At 43.4% G+C, this 19529-nt stretch overlaps 1 protein-coding gene across 2 annotated transcripts in view; it reads right to left on the reverse strand.

Moving 5' to 3' along the window:
• Positions 1-19529, reverse strand: part of KLHDC10 (kelch domain containing 10) — a 59484-nt gene that overhangs the window by 3303 nt on the left and 36652 nt on the right. For both annotated transcript variants that reach the window (XM_075857528.1, XM_075857530.1), the window contains 4 exons: positions 19187-19271; positions 5402-5468; positions 3965-4012; positions 1004-1143 (listed from right to left, as the gene is read on the reverse strand). In XM_075857528.1, the coding sequence (XP_075713643.1) occupies positions 1004-1143; positions 3965-4012; positions 5402-5468; positions 19187-19271 (340 nt within the window). The remainder of the gene's footprint in view (positions 1-1003; positions 1144-3964; positions 4013-5401; positions 5469-19186; positions 19272-19529) is intronic.

A 19529-nucleotide genomic window follows, 5' to 3' on the forward strand; every position in this document is an offset into this window, starting at 1 on the left:
ACACCCCAATTTTTTTTAATTCATTGTATGTGTAAAAAAAACAAGTTCTAAAATGTAATGCACATGAAGTGTCTAGAGCTTTTCTTTTGAGATATGTGACCTCGTCTATAAGGCGAAGTTCACATCTCGTTTTTACTGTACGTCTGACGCGCATGTTTTGACATGAAAAAGCAGCACCACAGCGTGTACATTGACTTCTATGGTGAGGACGGACACCCTAATGGTGCAGTTTGTGCATATGTCTTGTGTGCTTACGTTCTGTCCTCCCCCCCCCCCCCCCCATGCCATGAAAAGCGTATTCTACTACGCTTTACATTACTTCTCCAAAACGTATACATTTGTATTGAAGTCAATGGTGACTTATGGACGACGTATGCAATCTTAAACCCTACGTTTGCATACGTAAAACATAAGTTTTTTTCACTATATATGGGAAATCTTGACTCATAAGTTTTTTTTGTTCTTGAGCTAAATAAAAATTTGTAGTCATCGTATAACACAAACGTATGCACAAAGCGAGATGTGGATTTAGCCTAAACAATAGTTTTCGCTGCAATGGGAACCCAGAAATGTTCTTAGCTCCAGTGTCTGAAATTCACTGGGCCAAGCAAGGCAGTTTTTTTATTTTTTATAATCTAATAGTCTGTTCGGTCCAGTTCAATGAAGTTTTGACCACAACCCGTTGAGGGGTCCGTTTTATTTGCGGTTAACACGCCCCCAAAAAATATATAGTCCACCTGTTTTAATGGTTATACATCCCTCAAGTAGAATGGTTATCCTAGTGACGGACCATCTCCACATGTGTATTTTGTAGTCTAAAAGTTTTTGCACTTCTCTTGTTATCAATATACATAATGTTCGGTCCTAACATTCATTGTGCCGTGTCTGCTTTTTGTTCTGTGGTGTACACCTGTGCATTTTTATTGGGCATTTCCAAGTACCTACAGTTTAAAAAACAAAAAAAACAAAAAACAAAGCCAAGGGGCAGAAAAGGAGGACATACCGGTGTCACCGCTGCACAGTGGAAGTACGCTGGTTCAGGCATCACGGCAGGAAGTTTTGTCCACTGAAAGGTCTGCAGGTTTAACTTCCAGAGATCACCCAGTATAAGCTCTCCATTGTAACCGCCACATATAAAAACCTCTGCCAAAACAAACAAGATAAAACAAAACCACAACTTAACTCACTACTGAAAAATGTATTTTATATTTAGATTATATTTCAGTTGTCAATCGTTGCGTCAACTTTTATTTTTACGTCAACATGTTTTTTTGCGTGAAGAGTTGTATTTATAAATGGCACCATTTCAGGGGTACATATAATATATTGTTTATTGACTTTTTTTGGCTGTGGGGTAATAAACACAAAACTAGATATTCCATAGTTTTTTTGAGTTTTAAGTTTATGCCACTCATTGTGTGCCATACATAGGGTTACCTTTATTCTGTTATTACGGCGATTCCAAGCATGTATAGGTTTTTGTGTTTTAATACATTTGAACTTTTTTTTTCAAATTGAAATGCAGCGATGCAAAAACAATGAGCCACAACTAGAATTTTTCTAGTAATTTAGCAATACATGGGCTTCTTTTTGCAAGACAAGATTTAGCTTGCATTTGTACTTGGGGTACATGGGACTTCTTGAATAGTTTTTTTTAAGGGGGTGGGGGGGGGGGGTAAGAAAAAATAAAACCATTCCGCTGTCTTTTTGCATTTCTTTGTATAGCGTTCACCATATGGTTTAAATAATTACTTTACTTAGTTTCTTGTAAAAGTGGAAATAATGACCCAACACTTGAACAAAAAAATAAAATAACCATTTTTTAAATTATTATTATTTTTTTTTTCATAAACTTTAACTGCATTTAATATTTTTTTTTGTCCTACTAGGGGACTTCACAATGCGATCTTCTGATCATTGATATACTCAGCATACCAAAGACTTTACTGCCTGTCCATGTAAAATGAACACGCAGTCTGACGGCTTAATAGGCATACATTCATGGCGGGTCTGAGGGCCACGACTTGCATGCATGTGAAAATGAGAGAAGGGGTTAGGCTTAATGCCCAGACACGGCATTCATTAGCATGTGCTGGTTTAAGGCCCTAAACACAGGACAGGGTCCTAGTATCGGCCGATAAAAATCTGTCCTCTTGGGACGTGTTTCTGTTTAACGGCCGATTTTGACCAGTTTTGCATCTGTTTTTTCCCTGTCCATTTTAAAAACGGATGAATTTAATTAGCCCCCCTGGCAGGTAGTGCCAGACAGCCCCCTTGTACATAGCAACCCCCCCCCCCTTCCTGTAGATGGCACCACCGTAGGAGACTACTGCAGGAGATGTCCATGACTTCACTGTCCATATATGGACAGCGAAGTTAGGGACTTATCCTAGAGTGGAATCACCGCCCACAGCACCGGGGGATCTGCTTCACGAGTAGGGGACCACTATAGGGGAAATCCCTGACATCACTGTCCATATATGGACAGTGTCGTCAGGGACTTCTGGACCGGAATCACCGGCCGTTCCGCTTCAGGAGTAGGGGACCGCTACAGCAGTAATCCCTGATGTCGCTGTCCATATATTGACAGTGAAGTCAGTAACTTCTCCAGGAGCAGAATCCCTGGCCACAGCTTTCGGAACGCTGCGGCCAGGGATTAGGATTCCGCTCCTCCTCACATGCACTTCGTGGGGAGGAGAAGAGAGAGCGGCAGAAAGCACGGCTGTCACTCGGATCACATCCAAGCGGCGGCTGTGCTTTACACGGCCCCATAGACACAAATAAAAAATAAAACAAAATCGGTAGTGTAAATAGCCCCATTTCAAAAAATGTCCGTCGCATGGCCGGGAATCCCTGTCGTGTAAATAGGGCTTTAGGCTTTAATAACACATGCATTTTTAAATCCAAACCTAGGAGTGGATACAAAAGAGAAGACAACAGCCTTTTAATATACCTATCCTTTTTTATCCACTTCTGGCTTTGGATACAAAAACGCCCTAAAAAAAATTAAAATATATGATTCCAGCTTAACAGATATTACTTTCTTTGATAGTGTCTCACACAGTAACTTTAAAGTGTCAGTTTCTTTTTCAAACAAGGTTTTATACAGTGCTTTTTTTTTTTACTTATAAAATAAAAAAATAAAAGAAAAAACACATTAAGAGCCTGTTCACATCAGCGTTGCCTTTACATTGAGGGGGTTACGTCTGAGGTTTCTGTCGGGTTAACCCCTCAACGGAAAGGCAAACGGAAACCTTAGCTTCCGTTTGCATAACCATTGATCTCAATGGAGACGCAAATGTTGCTAAAGGTTTCCGTTTATTACCGTTGTGACAGGGTTCCGTTTTGATGGAATCGATAGCGCAGTTGACTAGCTCAACATTTTTTTTTACCTGTTTAGACTTCACATCTGTGTCGGGGCTTTCCGTTGTTCTGTTTTTCCCTTGTTTTGCTACTCTGACAGAGCAGAAGCAACAGTTTCCGGTAATCTCTGCCGGATCTGGAACAGAGGCCTCTAATGGAGCCTCCAACGCAGATCTGAACAGGAAGCCTTAGGGCCTGTTCACATGAGCGTTCGGTTTTCTGTTCCTCTGATGGAAAGGTTGAGCAGAAACTTCAGTTTACATTACCATTGATTTCAATGGTAACGCTTCAATTTCAGTTTGTTTCCATTTCACAGAATCAATAGCATGGTAGACTACATTATTGTTTCCCGGGGGAAAAAAAAAAAAAAAAGGAGGGGAAACTTTACGGAACAGAAACCAACTGTAAAGGAAGAATCATTGAAGTCAATGGTAATGCAAAAGCAAGCAATAGTTCCAGTTCGGCTTTCTGTTAATCTGTTCCTCTGATGGAAAGGTTAAATGTAACAGATGAATGGAACCCTAGCGCAGTTGTGAACAGGCCCTTAGTTGTGACGGGAATGACATATGAGCATACATAAGACATAGAATATTATGCTTACCATGTTTTATTTGGACACAGCTATGACATCTTCTGGCAGCTGGGAAACCTGGAAAGATTAAGTAGTCACGAGGTTATTCCACATTTGAGCAGGATCATAATCAAAAGCCCAACCAAGAATTTTACTGTGAAATGGAATAAGATAATTTTCAATATTTTATCAACGGGCATGATTATCTACTGCAGTTCAGAAAAGGTTTTATACACTTCATGGAATAGCCCAGGCAAAACGAATACACAATGTTATGCCTGATGTGGGGCCTGAGGGATGACAAAGATTTTCTCTTTGAATCCCTGGATCATACTCAGTCCCCCACACTTACTACATAAGGCATCGCTAACTTATGCCATGTAGTCAGAATATCCACCAAATTTATCTGGTCGCAAACTTATCTTATTTAAAAGTGGCGCACGCTGTATGATAAATTTAGCACATCTAAACTTAGACACTTTTCCTTAACACCCACTTGTTAGCTTTGTTTATGCCAGTTTCTGTGCGCACATCACAATTTAAGCCATGCCTTCTTTTCAAGGCACTTTTGCCAAGTGTGTTATACGGCGCAAATATCAGTTCTGGTCTCAAATCAATGAAATTTGGAGATTAGCGCAAAAACGAAAAAAAAACAAAAAACCAGTTAATATTTTGCCCTGCGTACTCCTTCCAAGCTGTGGTGCTCTTAGAATGCTCTGATTCTCGTTGTGGAGATCCAGCTGTTAGGGAGTCTAAGGCTGTGTTCACACAGTTTTGACGCGGAAACCGCGCCAAAAAACGGCCGAAAATGCCTCCCATTGATTTCAATGGGAGACAGGCGTTTTCCCGCGTGCGGAAAAACCGGCTTGCGGGAAAAAAGGGACATGCCCTATCTTCGGGCGTTTACGCCTCTGACCTCCCATTGACAATCGGAGGCAGAGAAAGCATATTCCGCGGCGTTTTATACCCGCGGCGCTCAATGGCCGCGGGCGAAATACACCGCGAAAATCGGTGTGCAGGCAGAGGAAAATTTGCCTCAAAATTCCAAATGGAATTTTGAGCCATATTTTCCACCTGCAAAAAAACTGTGTGAACCCAGCCTTAGGGGCAATGCTCCCTGGGAAAAGTAAAATAGCGGTCCTCCAGAAGTAAGAAAACGGTCTGTAGTTCCACCTATAGGTGACTACCCTGTAATTCAATGTACAACCCTTTGAAGAGACCCGAAACACGATATGGGGAGGATAGCCAAACCAGACACACCCATCTGTAGACCGCTTCTGGAAAAGAGGTATTTTGCAAAATGTATTGCAAATGGCTTCATACTGATACAAGTTACAATAGGCTATTGGATGTAATAAGCTCCAAAAATTATAAAAACTATAGAAACATATAGGTAACAGCACATTAAACTATGACTACTTCAGTTGAGTTTGGAGCACGGTATTAAACTCCAGTGTTGGTGCTTACCTAGATTTTCGTGTGGCTTTGTTGGAATGTCCTCCCAAGTGTTGGTTTCAAAGTTATATCCATGTATCTGGACAAGAAATGGTTGATAAAAAAAAAAAATGTCATAGAGTCTATGTACGGATTTTACATTTACTGTAAATATGCATAACATGTACAGTACTTGTTGGAATAATAGATATAGTTTTAGAACACCTCAATTTTTCCAGTTTTTATTGATCTTTACACAGTTTAAAGGTCCCAAATGTACTTTGAAATGAAAGTATAACTAAAATGAGGACAGCGGTTGTATTATCACTAATAGACATAAGCTGTATGATAGAAACTACGGAGTCAACAGAAGGAGTTCTTTCTAGACTATACAAAGCAATCTTAGTTCCGGTGGTGGCTAAGTGCCCGGTGAGGGGTAAAGAACGATGGGAGGCAGAAATTGGTCCTTTAGAAGTTACGCAATGGGGGAAATATTGGAGAGGGTGCCACAATTATCCCTAAGTGAGGCCCAAAAGGTTGTCTCACAGCTATCCAATACAAAAAAACACAAGAAAATGGCAACAGCACTCTGCAAACACCAATGTCACCTAAAAACTATAAATAAATAAGCATTACTGCTGAATCTACTTACATTAGTGAGGTTCTTGGCGCACATTTTGATCAAATTGTGTGAGCCCACCCGCCACGACAAGTTGACCTCACTTATAAGGTGGGTTCCTACACTGAATACACCCTGCTCTGGGTCTAAGCCCGCAGAATATACTTCAGGGAGGGAGGAGCGAGCTTTAAAACTAATTCAAATCACCCTAGGGAAGAATGGGAGGAGTGCAAGATCAAAAATGGGGGCAGTCACTAACCCCACATATATATATATATATATATATATATATATATAATATACACAATAAAATTTGATCAGTGTATTTATTTATATATAGTGTTTTAGGTAGCATTGGTGTTCGCAAAGTGCTGTGGCAATTTTCTTGTGCATTGTTTTGCAGTCACGACGTACTTGCACCTGTACACACTTTTTCATTTTGCTGGAATGTGCAGATCAAACTTTGTGTATTGTATGTATGTGGAGGTAGGGACTGCCTCCATTTTTGATCTTGCACTCCTCACATTTTGCCCTAGGGTGATGTTAATTAGTTTAAAGCTTGTTCCTGCTGTCCAAGTATATTCTGAAGGCTCCGACCCAGAATAGGGTGCATTGCCAGTGTAGGGACCCACCTTATAAGTGAGGTTGCATTGTTGTGGCAGATGGGCTCACACAATTTGATCAAAATGTGGGCTAAGAACCTCACTATTGTAAGTAGATTTAGCAGTAATTCATATTTATTTATATATAGTGTTTTAGCTGGCATTGGTCTTCGCAGAGTGCGGTCGTTATTTTCTTGTGTATTGTTTTGCAGTCACAGGCGTACTTGCATCTATATACATTTTTCATTTTGCTAGAACGTGCTGATCAAAACGGTCTTGTGTATTGTATCTAATACATAAGGTTTATAAAAGACGCCAAAATGCCTTTACGATATCTGGGTTAAACCCGATTTACTATGCCCTCGAAGTAAACTAGTATCTGCGGTTATGATGCATATGTTTTGGTCTGGTCAGGAGCTGGAGAGTTTTTGGATTGAGGGGATAACGATTATTCAGGAGGTTTTGCAATTAAAACATTGATCTGAGCCCGCTTTTCTGCGTGCTGGGGTATGTGGAGGACTTGGCGACCTCAGAGCCTGGTAAGTTTGCAGTAGCCAAAATGTTATACATGGCACGAAGATTGATAACCCAACATTGGCTGGATGAGCCAAGACCTACCAGACAATATATTAACAAAATGAATTGGTTGGTGAACTTGGAAAAGGGAGTCTACAAGAAAAGAGGTACACTGACAAAACTTGAAAAAAGGTGTGGGCCCCATGGCTTGATGCTTCCCATTTGGTATCCAGAGAGTTGATGAGATTCAAGCTGGGTCTCATAACATACCATCCGGCTCTAATAAAACATCTGACTGCCTGGGGCTTGGAGGTCATTGGGTTCTCAGGGGGAGAGGGACATCTTTGATTCACGATGAGTGATGACTGAGCTGTGGGGATAGATATGCTAGCTCACTGTGACTAAATGAAGATGTTATAAGATACGTATGTCTATTTGAAATGCACGTTCTTAGGTTAACATATAAAGAATAAAAGCATAAAAGATAATGGAAATAAACTTGTGGATTATGTTACGAACCATTGCACTTTGGCATTTTGTATGCTGTTGTACTAGGACTATGTATAAGGGGACGGAGTTAATTTTGTTTTAGAATACAAAACATATCCAAATAAAAATTTACCGAATTTAAAAAAAATAAAATGAAAAGCATAGAAATAAACAAGATTAATAAAAATAATGCATTAACTTTTTTTTAAAAAATTTATCTCGATTTTTGACTCTTCAAAGTCACCACCTCTAGCGGATATAACAGCTTTACACAATCAAGGCATTCTTTCTTCAATTGCATTCAGATATTGTTCAGAAGTTCCCACAAATATGCGGCACTAGTAAGTTGCTTTGCTTTCACCCTGCTGTCCATTTTAAACCCCATTGAGCTTGTTTGGGATAAAGTTGTGCAGTCCATTCCATTCTTTGAAGCCTACCGGCTTCTTATTTTCTTAGATAGTTCTGACAACCCAGAAGAAGTAGGTTTTGGATCATTGTCTTGCTGTATTATGAACCCCTGACCAAGTAGGCATACACCAGTGGGTATTGCATGGCGCATCAAAATGCTGTGGTAGCCCTTTCTGTCCAGTGTGCCAGTAACCCTGTGCAAGTTGCCAACTCTGGATCCTGCAAAAGAGCCCCAGACCATCACGCTTTCTCCTCCATGTTAGACAGTTGGTATCATACACTCATGTACTCGGCGACGTACAAAATCCCTGCGTGATGTACCAAATATGTCCAAATTTTGATTCATCGGTCCATAAGACCTTCTTTCACTCTTCAGTAGTCCACTGGATTTGCTGCTTGGCCCAGGCTTTTTTTTTTTTTATTATCTTGCAATCTTAGCAGTGGCTTTCTTACGGATACTTGAGCTGTTAAACCTGCAGAAAGGACTTCCGATTCCGGCGATGCAGGACGCGAGTGACTGTGCTCCCGCTCCCGTCCAGCCTGCTTGCTCGCAATAGTCGCTCCGGCGACGACAATCAGCTGTGAAGCCACCAGCCCTTCACACAGAAACATACCCGGTGGTGCCTGTATGGACAGGTACCTCCTCAGAAGTGCGCATAAGCCAGCCATGGAAGATTCAGCCGCAGCCGTGGAAAAGGGAGGTAAGATGGCGGCGCTTCCCGCCACTGCTCCCCTGCTATACACACAGGAAGAGGAGCTGCAGCACCCTCAGTCCCAGCTTTCAAGCCCTGCAGAGCCCATAGTCTCTTCTCATCCTGCACTTATTGATTATATAGCCCTGGCCCGTGAAGTGGCCAAGCAGATAGCGCCAGACCTGCAAAAGGCACTGGAAAAAACGGTGCAAGATTCCCTGAACCGCGTGCATGCGGAGCTGGCACAAGTCACTTCCAGGACTGATGAATTAGAACAGCGAATGACGTTGCTGGAGGATGAAAATGAGCGCCTGCAATCCAAACTTAAAGTGGTGCTGTCTGCTACTACGCAGTTGCGGGACAAGGAGGAGGATCTGGAAAACCGCTCCAGGAGGAGCAACCTACGACTGGTGGGTCTGAAAGAAGCGGTGATCCCTTCTGATTTACAGCGATTATGTGAGAGGACATTGCCAGCAGCGTTAGGTCTTCCACGTCCCTGCCGGGTGGAGAGGGCACACAGGGTGGGGCCTGACCACAGACATCTCCCAGCAGCAGATGACCACAGTTCGCTTCGTCCCAGACAAGTAATCTTTAAGCTGTTGGATTACAATGATAAGGTGGCACTTATGAAGGCATTCCGCAGCAGATCGCGTCCTTTGGAAATAATGGGCATGAAAGTGCTACTTTGAGGACTATTCTACGGAGGTCGCAAAACGAAGGCGTTCTTTCAGCAAGATCTGTACCGCGCTGTTCCAAGCGAAAATACGTTTTAACCTGCAGTACCCAGCCATCTTACGGGTGTTTCAAGAAAACGGGCGGACCAAGATTTTCACCACACCGAAGGAAGCGGAGGACGCACTTACAGAGCTTTGCAGACACAGACCCCAGCACGAGGAGCATCGCAGTCCAGCACACAGTCCAAATCGCAAGTCAAGAGAAGCCAAACGGAATCGACTAGATATGGAGCGAACCTGGGCAGAAGCTTTAATGCCCACACCAGGAAGATCCCAGGGGGGGGGGGGTAGATCCGGAAATGGAGGGGACTCTCCGAAGCCGCAGAGGCGAACGCGGGACCGCACCCGATCTACGTCTCCTGATTGACGGGCGAAGTTTTCTCAGCACCATTTTATCTGAGGTGATGATGGTCATGTGGACGCTGTAGATCAATCGCAGCTTCCGATCGGCTGCAGATAAGTTTGCAGATAATTTTAAAGTTCTGAGGGCAGCATTTGGCGGTCTTATAAGGCACCTTGTACCGGTCAGCAGCTGACCTAATGTTATAATGTTAAAATGTATGCATTTTGGTATTTTCCCGCATTTTCACTACAGGGGATTAGAGAGTGAGTTAGGGCAGGCTCGGAGATCTCTCCTTGTGGGCGTGCTTGACCGGGAATGATACAATGCCTCCCCTACGCAAGGGATTAGTTATATCTGCCACAGATCGCATACTTGGGGAAGGTTCGGTAGGGGATCTTGGAAAAGGAGGCAGGGAAGCCTAGAGGTGAAGCAGGATTCATTTTGACATGTTATGTTATAGTCCAAACGGACTCTAGGGTGTTAAACCGATGGTATAAGAATGTATAAATTTGTGTACAGGCGGCAAAGGGTTAATGAGGTGGCAAGGGCAGGTGCAGCTTACTCATTGAAGGTGATATATATGCAGGTCTGGGGGGGGAGGGGGAGGGAGGGACGTGTTTTGGCACAACAGAAAAAAGTGAAGTCTCTTACGCCAATGGGTATTAAGGGGCTGGTGACCCTTGCCGCAGGTGATTTTTCGTTTTTCTTAGGTAATGGCCTGATGGCCTTGATATAGAGTTTAGTTTTGGTTTCTAAGCCATGTTTTGGCTATGTTCTTAATGTTTACGCATGGCTTTCGGTAAAAGATGGATCTGACTCCCCGAACCTATCACGACTTTTAGACATTTTAGCTCATCTTATGCACTGCCCAATAACATGAAAATAATCTCATGGAACGTTAAAGGGCTTAGGTCCCCACAGAAACGGACCAAACTTTTGCGACACATGAAACGATTACACCCAGATGTAGCCCTATTACAGGAAACTCACCTTACCGAGCCAGAATTTAAGTACTTGCAAAAATTCTGGGTGGGCCAGGCTTTTGGCTCGCCGGCAAGGGAGGGTAAGGTGGGAGTTATAATTTTGGTACATAAAAATTTTGCGTTTACGCTGGTGTCCCAGGAGCGTGATGATGAGGGTCGTTGGATCCATCTAGTGGTGGAACATGCAGGGGAAACTATCAGTATTCATAATGTGTATGGCCCAAATACGGTTAACACAGGTTTTTTTGGTCATTTGGAAGGCCAACTCCAGCAGGATCGTACTAGGCTTTTAATTCTAGGGGGAGACCTTAACACTGTAAGGTCCTCCAGGGAAGATACGAGCGCAGGGACTAGTTCGCAGAGAAATAGGGATAAGATCTTGCCAGACTTTAAGACACACTGCCCTAACAGATGCTTGGAGGAGTCTACACCCTGATGCGCGGGAATACACACATTTTTCTCATGTCCATCAGTCATGGTCGCGTATTGATTACTTGCTAGTTAATGACGCATTATCTCGACGATTACGTGAAGCGGCGATTGAGGATCTCGTTATTTCGGACCATGCCCCGGTTATCATTACTTTGGCCGACACAGTAGCTAGGGGAACGGATTTTATTTGGAGGTTCCCCGCCTTTCTGGCAAAGGATGAGGGCTTTCTACAGAAGCTTAAGGGGTGGTGGATAGAATTTGATGGGGATAATGCATCACATCGTTCGGACCCGTCATTGTATTGGCGTACAGCCAAAGTGGTAATACGAGGGAAAATTATGCAATTTATGTCTAATCTTAAACGCAAGACTACCGAAGGGTACAAGGCAGCGAGCGACCGATTACGGTGTGCATACACAGCATTTCTACACTCGCCATCAACGCCTTTGGGGGAGAAATGGAGGGAAGCTAAGCGGCAATTTGGTCAGTGGTTAGACAAAAGAGAAAGTATTTATCGGTCCCAATTTGATGCCGATCTAATGCGTTTCGGCAATAAAGCGGGCAAATTATTAGCGCGACTAGCGAAGGGGAGGTTTGCACCGTCACACATTTCAACACTTAACGACTCCAATGGAAATCCTACATCAGACCCAAAAAAAATTAACAAGCCTTTTACTCAGACACGCCCATAGACCCCCAAAAAGGTAGGGAATTTTTGGAAAAGGTAAAGCTGCCAGGGCTCACTCAGAAGTAGAACGACCACTTGAGCGCAGAGATTACCTTGGAGGAAATCCAGAGCACCATTAAGACCTTATCCAACGGAAAGGCCCCGGGTCCAGATGGATTTACAGGAGAGTTTTTTAAATCTCTGAGAGAAGAAAATAGCCCTACCTTGGTGGCATACTATAATATTTTACTAAGGACCGGTGCTCTCCCAGCAGAGGCCAAAATAGCGCATATAAAAAGGTATTACCCAAGAAGGGGAAGAATCCACTTGACCCGGGGTCGTACCGTACTATATCACTGATAGACCAAGACCAGAAATTACTCACAAAAGTTTTGGCCAATCGTCTGGCTACGTATCTACCCACACTGGTGGGAAAATCCCAAGTAGGATTTGTAAAGGGCAGGGCAGCAGTGACTAATTTACGCAAAGTGTTGACGGTGCTAGAAACAGTCAGGCACGATCCCCAGCCAGGTACCCGGCCGGCACTCTTGGCGCTAGACGCAGAGAAAGCCTTTGATAACATGCAGTGGGAATGGCTGGGGATGGTGCTGGACAAAATGAATGTCCAGGGAGCCTTCCGGGTCTTCTTGAAGGGTGTTTACAATAATCCACAGGCCCGCGTTCACTCCTCAGGATTTCTGTCGGATCCCTTTCAATTGCATAAAGGAACCCGGCAGGGATGCCCCCTGTCGCCTCTGTTGTTCAATCTAGCACTGGAACCTATGGCTAGATTCCTGGAGGAATCAGATATGTTCAGAGGTATTCAGGTAGGGTCTCTGGCAGTTAAGTTAGCCCTGTTTGCTGATGACGTTATACTTTTTATGTCAAATCCTCAAGAGCATTTAATGCCGGTTTTTCACTTTTTACAGGAATTTGGGCAATGCTCGGGATATAAAGTCAACCTAGCTAAAAGCGAACTGCTGGAGTTGGGCAAACCATTGCCCAAGACCTTTTGGCAATCCTTGGGATGTGGGATATCCCCGGTTGAACACTGCATTACTTATCTGGGCATCAAGATAGGGAAGGTGCCAGACACCCTGTATGGCCTAAATTATCCCCCGTTATTTAAAAAAATACGAGCGGAACTCACCCGATGGTGCCAATTGCCGTTATCCCTCCTGGGGAGGTGTCACCTGATTAAGATGGTTAGTTTCCCCAGATTGCTATACCCCTTTCAAACACTCACTCTCCTATTGAAACATGTGGATGTCTCTAAACTGACTTCCTCATTCACAAAATTTATATGGGCAGGAAAAAGGCCTCGCATTGCACTCACCAAGCTCATGATGGGCAAACAAGAAGGGGGTGTGAACTTCCCGAATATCAGGGGCTACAACGTGGCATGTCTTTTTCGTCATGTAGTAGATTGGCTTCACGAAACGAGCCATTATTCCAACTTAGATCTGGAGGGGGAGTATGCCTCACCCTGGAACCTGAAGGCTTTGCTACATTGTAGAGTTGCTTCTCTTCCGTGCCGTCTCAAAACCTCCATTGTATTGAGAGATACAGTCCTAGCTTGGAAAGCGGTACGTAAGCATTTTGATCTACCTCACCTGGTATCGAAACATATGCCGTTGAGCAGACACCCGGAATTTTTACCGGGAGTAGGCAAGGGAGACAGATTTGCCTCTTGGGGGACGGTAGGCATTAATAACGCAGGGGATCTTATGCATATAGAGGAAAGGAGATGGTTAACCGGGGCGGAAATCACCACTAAACTCATACCCCTAGAGGGTAGGGTTAATTTTTTTACAAATTCTTCAGGCACGAGCATTTTGCACCTCTAGGTTCAGGGATTTGAATAAGGAAGCCACCTCGCACACTCTAGATGAGGTCATAGGTCCAACGACTGGGCGTGCGACTATTTCAGGGTTGTATAGAGCACTGGGGGATGGTTTTGTTCGTCCACAATCAAGGGTTAGTTTCAAAGTCTGGGAACGGTGGACTCAAGATCCAGGTATAGGTGAGATCATATTGGGGGGTTGGGAGACGGTACGGAAGAGTGTTATAAACGAGAGCTGGAGGGAAACCTATTTTAAATTGATGCATTCGGCTATATATGGCTTTAATATTTTGCCTTCACAATCCTTCCCCGACCGCATTACGTGTTGTCCCAAATGCAACACACCCCTGACGAATTTATGGCATGGAGTATGGGGGTGTGTTCATACGAAGCGATTTTGGGGGATGGTACACAAATATATTGCGTATCATTGGAAAACGAACCTCCCAATGACGCCTCAAGCGCTATTGATCCATCAGGCGCGGCCACCGGAGGAAGAGGGCGCTCGAGGGGTGAGATCACCTCCCCTGCTGGTGCACACGATTTTACTGGTGGCCTTGAGATGCCTCCTGAGTAAATGGCTGGAAACAGACACGCCGGGGTTAGACCTGATTGTGTCTCGTCTGAAACAGTTATTAGTTCTTGAGAGGGTGGAGGTGGAAAGACGGAAGGAAACGGGAACCAAGAAGCTATTCGCTAAATGGCAAATATTCATAGAATCGCAGTGCACAGCAGCCGAGGTAGTGGAAATTGTTACGCCTTTCAGGCACACAAAGTGGTATTATACGCAGCTCTTGGCAGGCACTTTAGGTGGTTTGCAACTTTGATCTAGTCGGGGGATAAATGATAAGTAGATACTCATTGATGACCTAAGTTGTGTTGGGGATGGGGGAAGTCATGTTTTCGGTCTATATGAAGATCGACACTTATGCCATGTTTGTATGTTATGTTATGTTGTATTTAATTCAAGGTTAATTTAATGACAGTTGAGTGCTGCGCACTCATGATGCAACCTTTGCGTGAAATGTTTGTAAGAAAATGTGAAAACTGTTAATAAAAATGATGATGTTTTAAAAAAAAAAAAAAAAAAAAAAAAAACCTGCAGAAAGAAGTCTTCTTCTCACAGTTGAAATGGAAACTTGTTTAGACAGCGAGTGGAGACACCTGTAGGAATAGCTTGCATCCAATTTCAAACCATAATCTGCTTTCTGTCCTTTGTCTTCCCTGAAAATAGCCCTTTGGTTAAAATCAGAAATTCAGGCTATTTTTTGCATTTGAGCTTAAAAATTCATATTATTGTTATGTTTATAACTTACTTTTGAACCATTTCACATTATTTGCTTTGTTAGAACTGTGTTAATGTAAAAAATAACTGGAAGAAAAAAAAAAAAATATGTGGTGTTGTAAAACCTTTGACTGGTAGTAAAAACGTGCTATTCAATCGGGCTATTCAGACATGCGTTTTTCACGCAGCGTGTGTCCGTTGCGTGAAACTCACTTAATGTCCTATTTTGGTCCGTTTTGCGGACCACGTCGCCCATTGAAGTCTATGGGTGCGTGTAAAGTCAGACAGCACATGGACGTCATGCGTGTGAGGTCAGTGAGTCATGCACCAGTTGCTAAAAGAAATGCGGAGAAAAAAAAAATGTGCACCAACACGGACATTAAAAACTGATGCCACACGGAACAAAACACTGATGGCACACGAAACTGCAACGCATGAAAAAAACTGCCTTTTTTTTGCAGACACAAAACAGACATGTTCGTGTGAATGAGGCCTTAGAAACCGTTCCATAAAAGGCAGCATGTTAAAGCTACAGCTCCATTCTCCAAAGTAACTCTTTATGCGGATGACCTCATTCTGTTTTTTTGCAGGATTCCAGTCCGTCTTTAAGAGGTGCCATTCAGCTGATTGACAAGTTCAGATCATAATCTGGCTCGCCCATCAATTGGGGTAAATCAGTGCTACACCCCTTCGATAACACTGCGGCCGTTGGGCTACCCCCCTTCCATACCTGGGGATAGATGTTGTCCGTTCCTCCACAGAAGTTCTTTCAAAGTATTAATTCACCAAGCCAGTGGTTTAGGGACAAAACTAAGGTTTCTATTTCAGTGGCTGGTCGGGTTAATCTTGTTAAATTCATGGTATTGCCCAAGTTGTTATACACTACAGAATGGTTTTTACCCTTATCCCAAAATCATTTTCAGGAAGATAGATAGCACCCCATTGTCATTTATCCGGCACTGCTCCAGAATTAAACTACAACTGATTACACTCAAGCACAGTAAGGAAATGGGAGGATTGGCCTTCTCACACTGCTATCTATACTACTTGGTGGCACAAGTTCTTCAACAGTGGTCCCTACTCTGTGGGAACAGGCAAAACTGCTGATGCAGTACTCGCACTAGCCTAAAGCTCTTTTTTTTTGGGGGGGGGGGGAGGCACTCCCTCTTTTCTGGTGCCACAACTCCACTCCATAACCCTGGCTCGCCAAGTATGGTTTTCTGACACTTCAACGTTTTTTGAGAATATATTCCTATTTGGTTGCTATGGGAAAATCCTCTGCTTCCCAAGTTTATGGCCATGCAGGGGTGGAAACTCTAGCACAGTAGGGGCATTCTGTATATTTCCCAGTTGGTAACAGGAGATTCCTCGCTGACGTTTGAACAGATTCAGTCATTTCATATACCACACGGAGCGACCCTGACACGGACGCGACGCGACCAACAACCGGGCTGTCAAATACCCCGCTAATGGCCACGCGTTATTGCAGGTAAAACGGCCCTTTACCCGCATCACGTGCGGCCATTAACTGGGTATTTCACAGCCGCGCCAAACATGGTTCCGGCACGGTTGTTCGCCACGTCACAACCGTGTCAAGGCTGCTTCGTGTGGCCTTACCCTTAAAGGGTTTCTCCAACTGAGACACACCCTGCAGGCACAATTTCCAGGTTACCTCACAGCCGATATTGTGGAATTCCCTCTGGTTTAAGTGTATCTAGTGTATATAATGTATTAAATCAATTTAATAAATTGCAGCCCCATCTGCACAGGCAGATGATGAATGCAAAGATATTCTTGCCTCCCACGTCTTGGTCTCCCCTGCGGCCACAGATCTATAACAGATCAAGCATATCTTACCCTTGTGAGTCTCCACTGCGCTGGGATTCTTACATCTTTCGCTGTCAGGTCTATAGCAGAGGGTGCGGACTTGTCCCCCGATTTCTGAAGGAATGTTATAGACATTCTCAAATATGTGCTCCCTAGTCATCTTCCTCTAAATCCCAAGCTCTGTCTGTGTGGTCTTCTAGAGGACCCTGATCAGTGACCTTACTATACATTTAAAAAAAAAAAGGAGACCCTTCATATGGCCCGGAAAGTCATTGCCCTTAGGTAGATGACACCCTCGTCTTAGACTAGTGGTTTCTGGGTCAAATTGATAAATCACGTGCTGCCAAATATGAAAATGGTATATCAACATTGTAAGTTCCCTCTAAAGATTGACACGGTAAGGTATTGTGTGAGGCCCAGACCAACATGTTAGGCCTCGCTCACATCTGCGACAGGGCTCCGTGCCAATGGAGCTTTCCGTCGGAACGGAGCCCTGACTGACACAAACGGAAACCATAGGTTTCAGTTTCCATCACCATTGATTTCAATGACGACGGATCAGGTGCCAATGGACAACGCCAATAGACTACGCTATTAATTCAGTCAAAACGACAGAACCCTTGCACAACGGAGACAAACTGAAACCATTGGCACCTGATCAGTCACGGTTTCCCTTTTGTCAGTCAGGGACCCGTTACGACGGAAAACTCAGACGGGACCCTGGCGCAGATGTGAATAAGGCCTTAGAAGGTTAGGACCCATTGGGTATTCATGGCTGCCCCCTTTGTTTGTTTAACCTACCATCATACGTGACTGCTTACATTTTTTATCTAGGGCACTCCCACATATTTGGGAGCTTCTACCTCGATGTATACTGTAGCTATCCATCTTGCGGTCAGTATTTTCATATCCTTTGGTCTTAATGGTCTATATAAGAGCTGTATTTTAAAAAAACGCTTATAGGACACAATATGGTTTGGTTGTATATATGCATTTCCTCAATTGTATGATACGTTGGTGCTTGCTTTTGCACTTATGTAACTTTGAAAATGTTAAAGTCAACCGAATTTAAAATTTTAAAAAAAATAAAATAAAAAAAATAAAAAAGTCACAGTGCTACATGATTGCTTCAGCAATGGAACTCTACACTTTGCAGAGTTGGGGGGCAGAGAAGGGGACAACGTCACATATATGGTGGAGCTGTCCCCCCACATACAGTAGTTCTCTACTCTGCGGCCTTACCCTCAGGAAGCCCTTCTCATCTTTATGGGAAATAACGGCTTCCAGAGATAGAAGAGGTCACTTGCACAATACTTGTTTCGGGCTGCCACAAATGATCTCCACTGACACTGGAAAAGTCTAGACCCCCCACTCACCCTTGAGTGGGTTGCAGAGGTTTCTATTTTAACATAGAATGGAAGAATTGATCACCGATAGCCCAGTGCCGTTAACACGCTACACCTCTACCTGGTGGGACTGGATTAAAGGGGTATTCTCAACTCCTCCACCACCACTTCTGCATGCACGACCCCGATAGATGGATACACACACACACACACACACACACACACACACCCCCATACATACATACGATTACTAGCAGCTTCTACCTAAAGTATGCATAGCAATATCGTGAGTTTTAGCCAGTATGGAGATCCCAGCAATAAAACATATCCCACGGTGGCTAGTTCTAAAACCCGATGCCTTCTATAAATAAGGCCTGGTTACAGCACACAGTAATAGATTACCAGGAGTCACGATGCACACAATATCTCCAAAATTAGTGAGGAGTAGAGTATATATATATATATATATATATATATACACACACACACACACACACACACATACAAACCATAATTTTACATAAGGGACACATTGAAATATGATGGAGATGAGAATACCCCTCTAAGTTCCACAATGCAAACTTCTATAGAACCTTGCTAAACTAATTTAAAATATCTTTGGCTGCGTATGCTCCGACCATGTGCGACACTTTCAATTATTTGTCTCATCATTAGGTCTGCTTGTTCTGTGATTTCAGATCTACTTTTCTCTTAGATCTTTGCTTCTCAGACTTCAGCTCCCTACCCCGATCTCTGATTTATCGATTTTTCTTTTACCTGCTCCTATTTTGGAAGTCTCTCAGCACTAGCTGTAGGACATACGTCCTTGGCAGTTAAATGGTTCGATATGGCTGATTTAGAGGAGCCAAAGGGAATAGTCATCAGTCTAAACCCACATCCTCATGTCTGGTATTCAGGACAGTCATTTCTTTGTATAAACTTTGTCCTGGGAGCCTTGGGCAAGGATGCAGAAAGACAGACCGTGTCAATTTATTCATACGTTAACACCCACTCTCATTGAAAGAAAATTACCTTGTCTAAAGTGTATGCGGTCCATGATGTGCCACCCCCCAATACATAGATCCGATGCTTATCATGTGCTATTTCATGTCTGTACCTGCAGTAAAACAATGCAAAGGTGAGGTTAATGTGTTTGTCCCTGTAGAGAAGCAAGAGTGACAAGTGTCGAACAAAAAACAAAACCCAGGACAGACCCCTTTAACTTAGGCCTCATGCACATGTCGGTGTCAAAAATTGTAGAATTACATGCTGTGTTAGTATCCTCATGAATTTACAGAGACTTACGGTATGGGCTGTGTGAGATCTTAGGGCCTCTTAACCATTTTTTTTTTTTTATTATTATTATTTTGGGCAC

This window comes from Rhinoderma darwinii, chromosome 3 (assembly GCF_050947455.1).
Source record: "Rhinoderma darwinii isolate aRhiDar2 chromosome 3, aRhiDar2.hap1, whole genome shotgun sequence".
NCBI lineage: Eukaryota > Metazoa > Chordata > Amphibia > Anura > Rhinodermatidae > Rhinoderma > Rhinoderma darwinii.